The sequence below is a fragment of the Moschus berezovskii genome, chromosome 3 (genome assembly GCF_049115385.1).
Source record: "Moschus berezovskii isolate FMDL1 chromosome 3, NW_MosBer_1.0, whole genome shotgun sequence".
Lineage (NCBI taxonomy): Eukaryota > Metazoa > Chordata > Mammalia > Artiodactyla > Moschidae > Moschus > Moschus berezovskii.
Window position 1 is genome coordinate 62392713 of NC_142462.1, and position 15229 is coordinate 62407941.

The 15229-nt window shown below is 34.8% G+C and overlaps 1 protein-coding gene across 2 annotated transcripts in view; it reads right to left on the reverse strand.

Annotated features, from left to right (window-relative positions):
* FOXP2 (forkhead box P2) overlaps positions 1 to 15229 on the reverse strand; it is a 341699-nt gene that overhangs the window by 145979 nt on the left and 180491 nt on the right. For both annotated transcript variants that reach the window (XM_088834526.1, XM_055420840.2), the window contains exon 4: positions 10571 to 10645. In XM_088834526.1, the coding sequence (XP_088690652.1) occupies positions 10571 to 10645 (75 nt within the window). The remainder of the gene's footprint in view (positions 1 to 10570; positions 10646 to 15229) is intronic.

Sequence of the window (15229 nt, forward strand, 5' to 3'; positions counted from 1 at the left end):
AAATTCTTTTTGGCAACTGGTCTTGCTTGAATGTGTAGGAAATAAAGAGAAAATGTAAAAGATTAAAACTTTGGAAGTATTAAGCATATTCTTCTAAACATTGGCTAGTAAATTAGCAATGTTCTTTAAAACTTTAAAAAATAAGTCTTTTTTTTTTTTTTCCCCCTCTTAGCTGAAGTCCTAGCAAAAGAACAAAAGCAATAAATCAACAGTCTGGGAATTTATGATTCACTTTATAACATTTCTGGGAGAATCATTAAAGATCCTTGAATTTTTCTTTCTTAAAACCTCAACTTATAAATAGGATTATCTCATAGATCTGATTGAGATCTTAAAAGTGTCTTCAAGAAACCACAAGTAGTTGGGTAATATGCACAGTACTTTCAAAAGTGATCATGAAACTGATCTGGTTTTTGAAAACCTATGATCAGTACATGTGATTAGCAAACATTTGGAAAAACTGAATGGTTTCTTTCTTTGACAGATATGCAGAATTAAAATTAAAATACACATATGTATAATATACATGTGAACTGTGGCTCAAGAACAAAGAACTGTCAAACCATCAATAGTTTCCCCTTAATTCAATGAATAATGGAGAGATATAAGGAAGGTCACTTAGATTCTTTAGTTTTCTCAACTGCAAAACAAAGGAGTTGAATTAATTATTCTAAAGGCTCCTTTAAGCTAACGTGTCCCATCAGTCATTACATGGCTGAAATTCACGTTGTTTGGACACCCTTTACTCTTTATTTTGGCAATGCACTAGCAGGGCATGACTCCTCTAACAAAGGAGAAGGACTACATGCATAATATACAGAAAGACAAGGTCAAACATGCAAAAAAGTATGTTACCAGCCTCAATATGTAAAAAAATATACTTTTCACTCAAGAGAGTATGAGATATGCAACTCATAGGTAACATGGACTTAAGGAGAAATAGTGATTAAACAACAGTACACATGTTAATTCTTTTATTTCTTTTAATTTTATATTGGTTACTGTTGCTGCTGCTGCTGCTAAGTCATTTCAGTCGTGTCTGACTCTGTGTGATCCCATAGACGGAAGCCCACCAGGCTCCCCCTTCCCTTGGATTCTCCAAGCAAGAACTCTGGAGTGGGTTGCCATTTCCTTCTCCAATGTGTGAAAGTGAAAAGTGAAAGTGAAGTCACTCAGTCGTGTCCAACCCTTAGTTGACCCCATGGACTGCAGCCTACCAGGCTCCTCCATCCATGGGATTTTCTAGGCAAGAGTACTGGAGTGGCTTGCCATTGCCTTCTCCGATTGGTTACTGTTAGGTAGTTAGAATAGAAAAAGGAGTCCAGAAAGGCGGTGGCTAAAAGACAAAGAAGGGGAAAGTTCATGAAAACAGAACAAAGGAAGGTCCGAGGACTGAAATAAGGACCACAGGTAGAACAAATAGCACTCCAGACTAGCCCGATTTACGCAGGGCAGGTGCAGGGGGAGGAGAAAAAAGCATATAAAAAGAGGAGCCTAAGAGCCAGGTGTCTCTCTCTCTCTCGCTCTCTCTCTTTCTCTCTCTCTCTCCCTTTCTTCACTTCGCATCTTTTGGGTTGCATGCCCTCACGCCTCGAGGATGTATTTTCCAAATAAAACTGAGCTGTAACACGGATCTGTCCGAGAGCTGTGACAAGGTCTGTCCCAGGGCTGTAACACTGGTCCGTCACTTCAAATTTTTGTTGTGACGAGACAGAACCAAGGAAATTACAAATCCCCAAACCTTTGTATAAAGAAAATATTCACTAGGTTAGCATATATAACATTAAATTCTTAAACCTTCACACTTTCTTTTATCAAATTTTTATATTACTTTGCCAACATTCTCTCTCAAATTACACAACTGTATGTGAATTTATGAATCACGCTTCCTTTATTAGATGGTCAACACCGAAATCAGATTGATTATATTATTTGCAGCCAAAGATGGAGAAGTTCTATAGAGTTAGCAAAAACAAGACCAGGAGCTGACTGTGGCTCAGATCATGAACTCCTTATTGCCAAATTCAGACTTAAATTGAAGAAAGTAGGGAAAACCACTAGACCATTCAGATATGACCTAAATCAAATCCTTATGATTATACAGTGGAAGTGAGAAATAGATTTAAGGCACTAAATCTGATAGAGTGCCTGATGAACTATGGACGGAGGTTCATGACATTGTACAGGAGACAGGGACCAAGACCAATCCCATGGAAAAGAAATGCAGAAAAGCAAAATGACTGTCTGAGGAGGCCTTACAAATAGCTGTGAAAAAAAGAGAAGCAAAAAGCAAAGGAGAAAAGGAAAGATATAAGCATCTGAATGCACAGTTCCAAAGAATAGCAAGGAGAGATAAGAAAGCCTTCCTCAGTGATCAATGCAGAGAAATAGAGGAAAACAACAGAATAGGAGAGATAGGAGATCTCTTCAAGAAAATTAGAGATACCAAGAGAACATTTCATGCAAAGATGGGCTCGATAAAGGACAGAAATGGTATGGACCTAACAGAAGCAGAAGATATTAAGAAGAGGTGGCAAGAATACACAGAAGAACGGTACAAAAAAAGATCTACATGACCAAGATAATCACTGTGGTGTGATCACTCACCTGGAGCCAGACATCTTGGAATGTGAAGTCAAGTGGGCCTTAGGAAGCACCACTACGAACAAAGCTAGTGGAGGTGATAGAATTCCAGTTGAGCTATTTCATATCCTGAAAGATAATGCTGTGAAAGTACTGCACTCAATATGCCAGCAAATTTAAATCTCAGCAGTGGCCACAGGACTGGAAAAGGTCAGTTTTCATTTAAATCCCAAAGAAAGGTAATGCAAAAGAATGCTCAAACTACCGCACAGTTGCACTCTTCTCACATACTAGTAAAGTCATGCTCAAAATTCTCCAAGCCAGGCTTCAGCAATATGTGAACCGTGAAATTCAAGATGTTCAAGCTGGTTTTAGAAAAGGCAGAGGAACCAGAGATCAAATTGCCAACATCCGCGGGATCATGGAGAAAGCAAGAGAGTTCCAGAAAAAAAAAACTATTTCTGCAGTATTGACTATGCCAAAGCCTTTGACTGTGTGAATCACAATAAACTGGAAAATTCTGAAAGATGGGAATACCAGACCACCTGACCTGCCTCTTGAGAAACCTGTATGCAGGTCAGGAAGCAACAGTTAGAACTGGGCATGGAACAACAGACTGGTTCCAAACAGGAAAAGGAGTATGTCAAGGTTGTATATTGTCACCCTGCTTATTTAACTTATATGCAGAGTACATCATGAGAAATGCTGGGCTGGAAGAAGCACAAGCTGGAATCAAGATTGCTGGGAGAAATATCAATAACCTCAGATATGCAAATAACACCACCCTTATTGCAGAAAGTGAAGAGGAACTAAAAAGCCTCTTGATGAAAGTGAAAGAGGAGAGTGAAAAAGTTGGCTTGAAGCTCAACATTCAGAAAACAAAGATCATGGCATCTGGTCCCATCACTTCATGGGAAATAGACGGAGAAACAGTGGAAACAGTATCAGACTTTATTTTGGGGGGCTCCAAAATCACTGCAGATGCTGATTGCAGCCATGAAATTAAAAGACACTTATTCCTTTGAAGGAAAGTCTAATCAAGATTGCCGGGAGAAATATCAGTAACTTCAGATATGCAGATGATACCACCCTTATGGCAGAAAGTGAAAAGGAACTCAAAAGCCTCTTGATGAAAGTGAAAGAGGAGAGTGAAAAGGTTGGTTTGAAGCTCAACATTCAGAAAACAAAGATCATGGCATCTGGTTCCATCACTTCATGGGAAATAGATGGGGTAACAGTGGAAACAGTGTCAGACTTTATTTTGGGGGGCTCCAAAATCACTGCAGATGCTGATTGCAGCCATGAAATTAAAAGATGCTTACTCTTTGGAAGGAAAGTTATGACCAACTTTATGTTAAAAAGCAGAGACATTACTTTGCAACCAAGGTCCGTCTAGTCAAGGTTATGGTTTTTCCAGTGGTCATGTATGGATGTGAGAGTTGGACCATGAAGAAAGCTGACTGCCGAAGAATTGATGCTTTTGAACTGTGATGTTGGAGAAGACTCTTGAGAGTCCCTTGTACTGCAAGGAGATCCTACCAGTCCATTCTAAAAGAGATCAGTCCTGAGTGTTCATTGGAAGGACTGATGCTAAAGCTGAAACTCCAATACTTTGGCCACCTCATGTTGACTCACTGGAAAAGATTCTGATGTTGGGAGGGATTTGGGGCAGGAGGAGAAGGGGACGACAGAGAATGAGATGACTCGATGGCATCACCGAGTCAATGGACATGAGTTTGAGTGAACTCCAGGAGTTGGTGATAGACAGCGATGCCTGGCGTGCTGTGATTCATGGGGTCGCAAAGAGTCGGACATGACTGAGCGACTGAACTGACTGAACTTACTTAATAAGAATTTATCTTTGATATATTTACCTGAGACTTCCTTTTCACTGTAGTATCTCTTAAGAATACTCGTAGTAAAGAGCACTTAAGATCTCTCAAGATCTCTTGAGATTTCTTACTCTCATTCTATACTCTCATTCTATTCTCACTCTATTTCTTACTCTCATTCAAGATCTCTTGAGATTTCTTACTCTCATTCTGTTTTAAGCCCCACTAAATATTCTACACAAAAATTCTGAATTAAAATTAAGATATTATAGTTATCCTGGAGTGTGATGTTACAACACACTGGATCTGAGTGATAGATTACTTCTGCCAATATTCTAAAATATCTCACACTATCTCTCTTAAGAGAGAATAGGAAGCTCCCTGCTAGAATGATAGTGACAACTTCAGGGAAAAGAACTTAGGAACTCAGCTGCAAGAGCTGTAGCATTTCATGCAGCTCCTTAATGTTAAATATGACAGAAATTCCGTCCTGAAAAGCTTACAGACATTGTAGAAGACTTTATTCTTTAATTTTTATCAGTGGTGTGAATCTATTTGCACCAAATTTATTATCATTCTGATTAGGAATATAATTAACTGAAGTAAAGAAGTACAATTTCATCTAAGTTGTATGGTACATTATTTGATTACAGCATGACTGATTTCTGAACTTCAGAAAGTAAGCTTTCTGAACTCCACTGGATAAAGGTTTAAAGTACAGTTTCATGTTTATATTTAAAGTACTGTGTGCAGTCTCAGGTTTATATTTGAATGCCATTTTGAATCATGTACTGCTTAACTTGACATCCTAAGGATTAAATATATGAAAAATTTATTTAGAAATACTTTTATGCAAATATATTGTTGCATGAATGGTGCCAATAAGAAAAATGTGATTCTGTAATTCATCAATACTGTGCATAACTCATTTTACCTAATGAAAATTAAAAATTTTAAAAATTGAATTGCAAAAGAAAGAAAATTGAATTGTAGATAGAACTCAATAAAAAAGAACATTCTTTTACATAATTGATCTTTTAGATATGTATGTGTATGTATGCTTGTGTATGTGCATGTACTCATGAGGTGTGCAAATTTATACACTAGGATGACTTGTTTTTGTGCCTTTCACTGACTATGCTACAATAAGTGATGTAGAAATATACAAGGAACAGAAATACAAGTAACAAATATAGAGTATACAGTTTATCAATGATGTTAAGAAATATGCAAGAACTATAGAGTGAACTGTTAACAGTTAATGCATATTATATTTCATATTTGTAGAAACTATCACTCATAGCTCATTACAAATAACTTTAAATGTGAGAGCAAAAATACAGTCAGCTCAAATGGGTACCATAAATTCACATTATTGCCACATACATATTCTAGTTTGTGTATCAATTTATTTGATGAAAAATATATTAACAACAACAAAATCAGATAACTAAATAAATAATCCTTTCATCAGCCCCTGATTTCTGCCATACTAATGCTTTCGTGAATCATCAAGGGGAGTAAATTATTCATTATAAATTTCAAAGAAGAGTCTCCATTGAAAAAGCTCTGCTACTGGTCCTTCTTGGAACCAACATCAAGAGAATTCATGGCAGTCTCAAATATTGCAGTAAAATAGAAGGTGAGAGGCAAATTACTCAGGAGAGGTGTCTAGAATGAACTGAGCTCAGGGAGCTACATCCCAGCTGAGTGAGGTGTGTAAAGATAATTATTAATATCTTGAGTTACACTAGGAAAGAAAAAGATTAATCGAAGAGTTGCATACAAATGTCAGTCAGGGCTTTAAAAACTGAAACCTTTATTCACTTTCCAATGGAAAACCTAGAAGATTTTTAATAGTAGCTCTGAATACGGTCACTATAGTATAGCATATTGGCATTAACAAATCATTTGTAATATAAGTGTTTGAAATATTTGATTATCTTAAGGTTTATTTCATATCAAAGGACTTAGTATAAAATCAGTTCTATTGTAATAGAACAAATTACTCAAAATAAACATGATGAATTAACAAATCTGTATTGCTTCACAATAAATTCAACCTTATACTAACACACATTCACACTAATAACAAGCAGTTTCATCTTGCAATATAGGTTTTATAGGAAGGACTTTCCAAAAAATTTACCACAACATTATCCCATCTGGTTAATTGTCTCCAGCTTGTTAGTTAAAATTATCAACACCACTACTAAGTAGTAATTTATCTCTAATTCTTGGTTAATATCTGCTAATACATTTATAATTAACAGAAAAGGGAAGAAATTAATTGGTGATAAACTGGGACTCCACATGCATTCCCTAATTCCTTATTTTCATGTGTTCTGGCTGGAAACAGACATCTGACGGTACAATCACTTTTGCTAACATTCTTTTCCGATGATTTTCTTTGACTGCCAGAGGACATCATTTAGGTCCAGTGAGGCAGGGTTCTTTCTCTTTCACTCAGCTTAACAAATCAGAAAACATTTAGATAACTGATTTTTGTGAGTGAAAAAATTAGTGTGTGACTTAAATTAATGAGTATTTTCCACTCAGTAAGCAACATTTCCATCTTGGTCATGGCATAAGTTAATATCCAAATCCTCTTTCTTAGTGTTAATACCAAATATCAATACATGTTTAAATTTATGTTAAACAGATTTGCCTCTTTGGTCAAAGCAAGAGTATAATGATGATACCATAGATACTGAGTCAGACATCTACTGTATACTTTCTGTGTGTTAGTCATCATGCTAAGCAGTTTTGGGGTTATCAAATGTAAACCTATTACCACTCTATGAGGTAGATACTATCTACCTAATTTTACTATCTGTCCTAATTTTACAGATTGCGAACATAAGGCTAAAAAAAGTCAGGTAATTACCCAGTATTCAACTTAGAAAGCTGATTTCAGAGTCCACAGGACAGATTATTTGGTACTGGGTAAAATTTATGGAAAGTCTAAAAAGAGAGAGAAATTTGGAACAGAAAAAGATTCTTAAAACCATCATTGTCCTCTTTTCTTTAATTTCTCCAATCCACAATTCCCATCAAAATGAAACATTCAGGAGGCAAGCATAATAGAGTCAAGATCTGTAGGGGAAAAGACCCGAGGTGGTCAGTGTAATTTAATTTGAATGTGATGCATAATAGCTAGACCAAGACCAACCAAGTCTTACTTTTAATGTATAGATCTGACAAATTTTGTTCATCAAAATATGCATATGATCCAGTGGTAAAGGTTTTGAAATTAAGACCCCAAAGACAAAGACTGAGCATTCTGCATAATTGCCTTAAGACTTACAGCCAACAGTCAGAGTCCGATGTAAAATAGTCTTCCTATAGGTATAAAAACCTGAAGTAAAGACTAACAGTACCATTATCTGCAGGTAGGTGCTAATAAGGGCATTCAGGCAGATGAAGTGTCAACAGGGTCGATCTCTTAAGGAGTAAACCTGGGTTACTTCCATGTGGCAGGGAAACCAAAGGTTATGAAATTTAGGATTGTAGCCAGGGAAAAGAGAAAGGCATCAATACTATTACTAAAGTCTGAAAGAAAAGTAAGCTAAAGATTTGCCAGATTAGAGTTAAATATACGCTATTTGAAAAAACTGAGTGTGAAAAGCAAGTATTGAAAAGTAACCTCTTACAGTGAAACTCATTTCATCTCATATTCATGTCAAGTCTTTTAAAGTCAGAACTCAATGCCTTTCTCTTATAAAATTCAAACTTATAATAAGAATATTAAATTGTTACTCTTAGAATATTAAATGTAAAACCAATAGAGCCCAAAGATTTCCTTAAATAAAAAAAGTAGAAACAGTTAAGATTTACAATTTTTAGGTACAGATGATATAAGTAACTGTGGGTATAATTACTACTGCCCAGAATTGCAATGAATTAGTAGATGCACATTATACATAGTCTGTTAGTGTAATCTCCAGTAATCTCATGGTATTCAGATTTACTCAAGTACCACCCCAGCATATTAGTAATAATAAAATTTAACAAATACAAAGAGAGAGAGCCATGTCCATCACACAGAAACTGTCAACTACAAATAATAAATAGTCTTTCTTTTAGTATGCATCTGGATTTTAAATCACATTATGTAGCCATTTTAGCTCACAAAAAGTTTGCATCTAATATAATCAATAAAAGAAATAAGCCCCTACTTAGTACTGAATATTTCCCTGGTGTTGTGAAGTCCAGAAGCATCATCTGCAAAGTCACTCAGTGACTAATCTGAAATACTAAGTTTGGTGCACTTCAGGGATGGTAAACACCTGATCCATGCACTGTCATGCTCTACTCACCAACCACAGAAGACCTCACTAATTTATGCTGGCTTTCTTTCTACTTTGGAGACTAACTATAGTCTCAGATACATGGCATAATCTCAGACTCTTGTTCAACACAGTATTCAAGGCAGTCATGAACAATGTGGTATACCCCTGGAAAGACCAATACATTGGTGATCTCACAAACTTGGGCTATAAATTCGGGCTTGCCATTGAGGAACTTCATGGCACTTGTGAGCCGTTTATTTAATTTTTCCACAGTTTGTTTTCATTCAGAAAACATTTTAGTGAAAAGATATAATACTGCAGATTTATATTTTTATCAGTAGAATAGAGAATAACTTTTTAAAGGTAGAAACAGATTTACATAAAGAACAAACTATTATTAGTTAAGCCATCTTACTCTTCAGGCTAAAGAAAATAATTTTTCCATTGAGATTATTTTAGGAAAAAGTGTAACCAATTAGAAATACTGCATGCTTAATTTTAATGCAGCATTTTTAAAGTATATTTTTGAATTAATCTTCTTTACTAAGTTAAAATACATAGCTATTTTTGAAGTTTAACTTAAATTTATTTTCTTCAAAATATATAGCAAAAACTTAGAAATTAAGATTATTTTAGTCTTTCACATAAATTTACATAATTTGAGCAAAACTTGCCACTACTTAACTTTTGCTAGTCTTTCAAAAGTTATTAATATTATTAGGAGGACAACACTTTAGAATTAAAATGAATGAAACCCTAAACTAGGTAATTTCAGACTATTATAAATCCTAATTTCATATACAAAATTTATTACCAGTCCCCTTCATTCATTATTTCCATAAAACAGTATGTTATCACTTTTTCATTTCTATTTTTGCTTTGCATCTAACATTTTAAAAAATGTTTAAAGATTGTATATTTTCCACAAAGAATAGCATTCCATGTTAATCTGACACAATTTTTATTGATATAATCCTTTCTTTTTTTAACCAAGGTATGAAATTAGATATTTCTGTTTTATTATTTGGTTGTGAGTCTACAATCATAAATTAATAAATATTACATATATGGTAGTAAAAAAATTTTTTGGGTGAGACATTTAGGAATATTTAGGAATATTCTAGACTATAGAACCTAAAAACTATATCAATTCTTCAAGAAACAAGCAAAAATTCCATAAATGAAAATATATGACTTACATATTTAGAGATTCCTTAGGAATACAGGTAGTGTCCATGCTAAATAGAAACATGAAGTTGCTCTATTTAAAAATTCTTGAATGGCCACTTCAGGATTGCTATTCATTTCCAAGGCTAACTGGTATGTGAATTGGGTCACAAAAGCAATTTTCATTGAATATTATAGTCTAAAGAGACAAATTATACTCGGCGACAGAATATGTAAAAAGAGGCCTTGGCATATTTATATGTTAACTTGCAGAACTCAGAATAGCAACTATTCCCTAAAATATGTATTGCATCTATCCATAATCTTTATTCATTTATTTTATGCATATCAATAACATCTCATCAAATTATTCCTAAATCTGTTCCAGAAAGCAGAGTGGTTCAAGAAAAGCACAGTGGTGAAACAGCCATACACCCTTACACACTTAAAGTAAACTTTAATGTCATCAATTCACAGAAACTGTGATCTGCATAAGTGATGAAACACAATTGAAGTAAGAATATAAGAAGCAGCAGAAAAAAAACTACATCTGTGCCTTAACATTAGTCATCTCTTGATCATCTTCACGATTATATGGCAGTGGCTAACAGAAAATCACAGACCATCTATTTAGTGGGGTTGGGTCTATGGCTTTATATGTAGTAGCTGAATCTCTAATTGTCCAGTGTAACTTACTGCAAATGTGTTGTGAGGATGCCCATCACCAGAAGAGTGGCCACAGACACATAATTTTGTTTCTGGAAGCAATTCCTAGATTAAACAAAGAGAATCAGGAGTTGGCTTTTTTCCCCCAATCTTATGCTAATAATGTACATAATCATTTAAGAAAATTATTTTGGATTATTATCTTGGTAGGTCAACCTAGACAAAACTATCCCATCTTTGTATCACAGCTAATAATAGTATAAATTTTAAAAATAGGAATGATTTGGCAGATGTTAATTTGAATATTTGAACATATGAATTAGTCACTAACCAAAAATTATTGATTTACCATGATCTTGACTTAAGAACTTTACTTTCCATTTCTAAGCTAAACTTATAACCGATGTTAATAAATACTCCCACAACTTTAAATGGTACTATGATTTTAGAGTATGGGTTGCTATTTGTCCTTAAACTTTCTTTTTCACACAAGCTAACTGTTGACTTGTCAATAACAACCAATACAAATGAACATAAAGCCTGTCTTGTCATGAAATGTGAGAACAATCACAAGAATCTTGTTTAATAAACTGTGTTGGCTCTGCATTACTACAACACAAATATTGCCATTAAATAAGTATTTAAGACTATGGAGCCAAATTCCATAATCTCTGATAAAACCTGTTGAATTATGTCATTTGTATTGAAAACTACTCTATATACTCAAATGAATGGTTTGCATTTTTATCTGTAAAAGCAAAGTGATTATTTATTGATAAATGACATGAAATGTCATTTTTTACCTAAGTAGTATTAGACATTTCAAAAGATTTTGTCTGAAGGGCAAAAGGATTACACTGCATTTGAATAGACCATGTGACAACACGTCCTTAGACTTCATGTATGATATGAAAGGATGATCCCCATTCATAAGATACACAAGGGAAATCATAAGTATATCAGAAAAGAAAAAAAGCAAGGAGGAATGTGGTAGGGGTGTCAAGGAGTATTTGTAGTGGTTTGATGCATGTAAATATTACATCTTATAAATAATTCTTTTCAAATACATCTCTGAAGTTCAGGGGCTCTGTTTAAGAAACGGATTGTATATGCTTCACATGACTATATGTCATTTTTTTCAAGATAAGAGCAACATTAATTCAAACAGAAAAAAACAAAAATGGCTTCCCAAATATTCTTCTCCTTCAGTTTCATATGAAGGAGTATGTCACCTGACACTGGCAGATGAGGATGAGGAAAATATGTTCAAGTTATATTTTACTGTCAGAATCCAACAAACACGTTTTCATCTAAATTATTTTGTCAACAGCCTTGTAGTACCCTTGCTAACCTTATTTGGCATCAGTGAATAATTAGATACACAGGGGTGTGACTCCAATTGAAGGTGTTGGCATTGTAGCACTCTGTGAAAATATTAACTATGAGGTTAACTCCAATTTTCTCTTCTTTAATTAAATGCACATGGTACTAATGAGGTAACCTACTGTTCCTTGATAGCACTAATTAGCTAAGAGGAGAGTACACTCTCACACTGCAATTTAAACCTAAAAATAAGGTTGAAATATGCTAATTGCAGGCAATTTAAAACAGTACAAGTTGAAGAACTAGTCATAATAAGAGAAACTGACTGCTTTACAGTTAGGCAGCTGTAACTTTGGTTAAAATCAAAACAAGCCACATGATTTTTGGACTGCTATTTAACAAGGTCATAAGCATCTGAAAATTAAAAAAAAAAAAAAAGGAAATGCTACTCCATACCACAGACATGAACCAACTAACAAAAAATGCTCAGATCAACATTTGTCTACCTAAAACCAAAAATGATTAGAATTCCAAATTGCCACAACACTATTTATATTTAGTACTGAAAATGAAATTCCATAAGTAAGCAACATCACCTTAAGCTCTTTCAAGAGCACCCAACTTAAATATTGTACTTTGTGTCTCCAACACAGACAAAACATGTTGGGTGCTGGAGGTTTGCCATCCCAATCATAAGGTCTGAGGGAAGATTTAGAGACGACTGAAAAACAGGACATTTCCAGACCAGATACAAGTATACTGATAAAAATACACAAAAGATGCTATGGAATAAAATAGTGTAGGCACCATTTAAAGAATATAGATGCCAAAATTATCAGAAGGATTTCACTGTAAGAGGGAGATTTTTGCTACGTTACTTCTACAGATTGCCGTTACGGGCTGAGAGCAGCCTGAATGAAGCATCACTGTGAGAATTTTCTCCATTCTCAGCTCAAATGACTCATAAATATAATTTCAGTAAATCTAAGTATAATCCAAACATATCTTCTTTAATTGTGTCTCAAAAATTCACACAATATGATTTCAACCGATAATCACTGAGATAACTTTGACATAAAACAAAATTCTAAAGGACCTTCTGAAGCCATTACATATTTTTGTTAATCAGAAACTTTGTTTAACCAAAGCAATCATCAGCTGACAGTGCCAAATAATTTATGTTGCTGGAGACAAAAATACAGCAAATAAAAATGATACTGTCATTAATCTATCCTTGGAGACAAAAGAGATAGGACTGTCCCACAGTAAGGACTTCAGTGACACTTCTGCCCAGTCATTCTGCATGCAGAATTATAAGTTTAAACAATCAAAAGAGTTGAACAGCAATAAAAAGTCAAAAATCAAAATTTGTAAAAAGAGAAAGTCAACTTAATCTTATGTTTACTGAAGAATAATACCTTGGAAAAAAGTAAACTGTTTGAAAGGTAAAGTCTTTTAAGTAACTCCCAGTTAGTAACTCCAGGAGTCAAAAGTATGTGAGAATAAACTTTGCACTGCCATTAGCCCATCATCATGTCTTGCCAAAAAGCCTGGTTGAAGAAACTGCTTTGAAAAACCCACCAAGCTTCTCCTGGCTGTCCTAGAGCTCGCTACAACAAAAGGAGACAGAATGTTGGCAAGAGATGCTAATCAACCTCTGACCAACTATGCTTGAACAGATCCATGAGGTTGCAGGTCTGTAAAAGGGTAGCAAGGCGAATGAAAATCACACAGTCATTGGAGGCAACCTGACATAGTCCAGCAAATCACAAGGAAACACAATATGAATGGATGTTTTAAGTGTTTGCATCTGTTTCAGATAAGCACCAAAGAACATTTTAAGAGTGAAAAGGCCATGCTAATGTACTGGAATGGGCTTTCAACATTAACTTCAGAGGGAATCTGTTCTTCCATTAAATATCGATCATTGCAATTTTCTGTTAAAACAATAAAGAGTAAATTATTCTGTGTTGGAAATGAGAGCACTAGGTCTGGAGACAGTCTTCTAGGGTTCAGATCCTGACTCAACACTTATTAGGAGTCTGACCTTCAGTAAGTTACTTAGCTCTCCTTCCTCTCTGTCCAGCTTCCCAGGTGGCTCCAGTAGTAAAGAACATGCCTGCCAGTGCAGGAGACATAGAGACGCTGGTTTGATCCCTGAGTCAGGAAGATCCCCTGGAGAAGGACATGGCAACCCACTCCAGTATTCTTGCCTGGAGAACCCTGTGGACAGAGGAGCCTGGCAGTCTGTTGTCCTTAGGTTTGCAAAGAGTAGGACGTGACTATGAAGCATACTTAGCACACATGCATACCTTTCTGTCCAGAAAGGGAATAGTAAATAACAAGGTTCTAAGGTTGTTAAATACACTGATTTATAAAGTACTTAGAACAGTGCTGCTATCCATATGCTTAATGTCTCTTAGTTATGTACTTATTACTATTTATTAGCTATCATTATTGCTTCAGAACATTCAATTTTTTCAAATAAAAAATTATTAAAGTTCTACTGTATATAAAAAAAACTGTAAAGGATGCAAAATTTCCCAAGACATTCTATCTGCATTCAAATAGCTTTTCATTACTATTAGACTTCATAATATAAATCAAAGTATCTTCCAAATGAATAAAAAATATTTGTTTCTCCTTAGAAACCTGGTGTGGCAAAGCAAAAAGTTAATATGAGGGTGTTTGCATTCATTGACAAAGTTAAGTGACTTCTAAGAAATAATATAATTTCTACAGAGTTGATGATGGTATATTTTTCATAGAAAAATAGGAAAGTATTATAAGTTGATCTTTCCTAACAAATGAACAAATTTTTAAATTATAATTTTTTGAGGTTGGCTGAAAATAGAATCAAATTTTTCTTTAATATGTTTACAAATTTAGTGTCTTACAAAATTTGGAACAAAACGATATATGAATGGAATAATGATCTACATTTTAAAAATGCAAAAAAAATTTTTTTAAAGTCTTTATCCAGTCAAGAACTTTGGACCCTCCTGACCTAATATGAAACAAGAATAAAATAAAATGGTTGAGTGACCTTTCCTCTACTCTAACTGTTCTGTTTGTTGGTTTGGTTGTCTGTTTTTAATCCATTCATCAAATCTGAGAGAAGCTGTCTCAAGGACAATGTGGCCAGGGTTGTGCCAGGATGATACACGTTGGCTTTGCAAATTCAAAATATTTTGTTTGAATCTGCCCATCTCTGAAAAACAGATTAAAATCTTGCCTGGAGAATCCCAGAGACAGCGGAGCCTGGTGGGCTGCCGTCTATGGGGTCACACAGAGTCGGACACGACTGAAGAGACAGCAGCAGCAGCAGCTTTGACAAAGGAGGTGAAGAAAAGAGAACTACTGCCT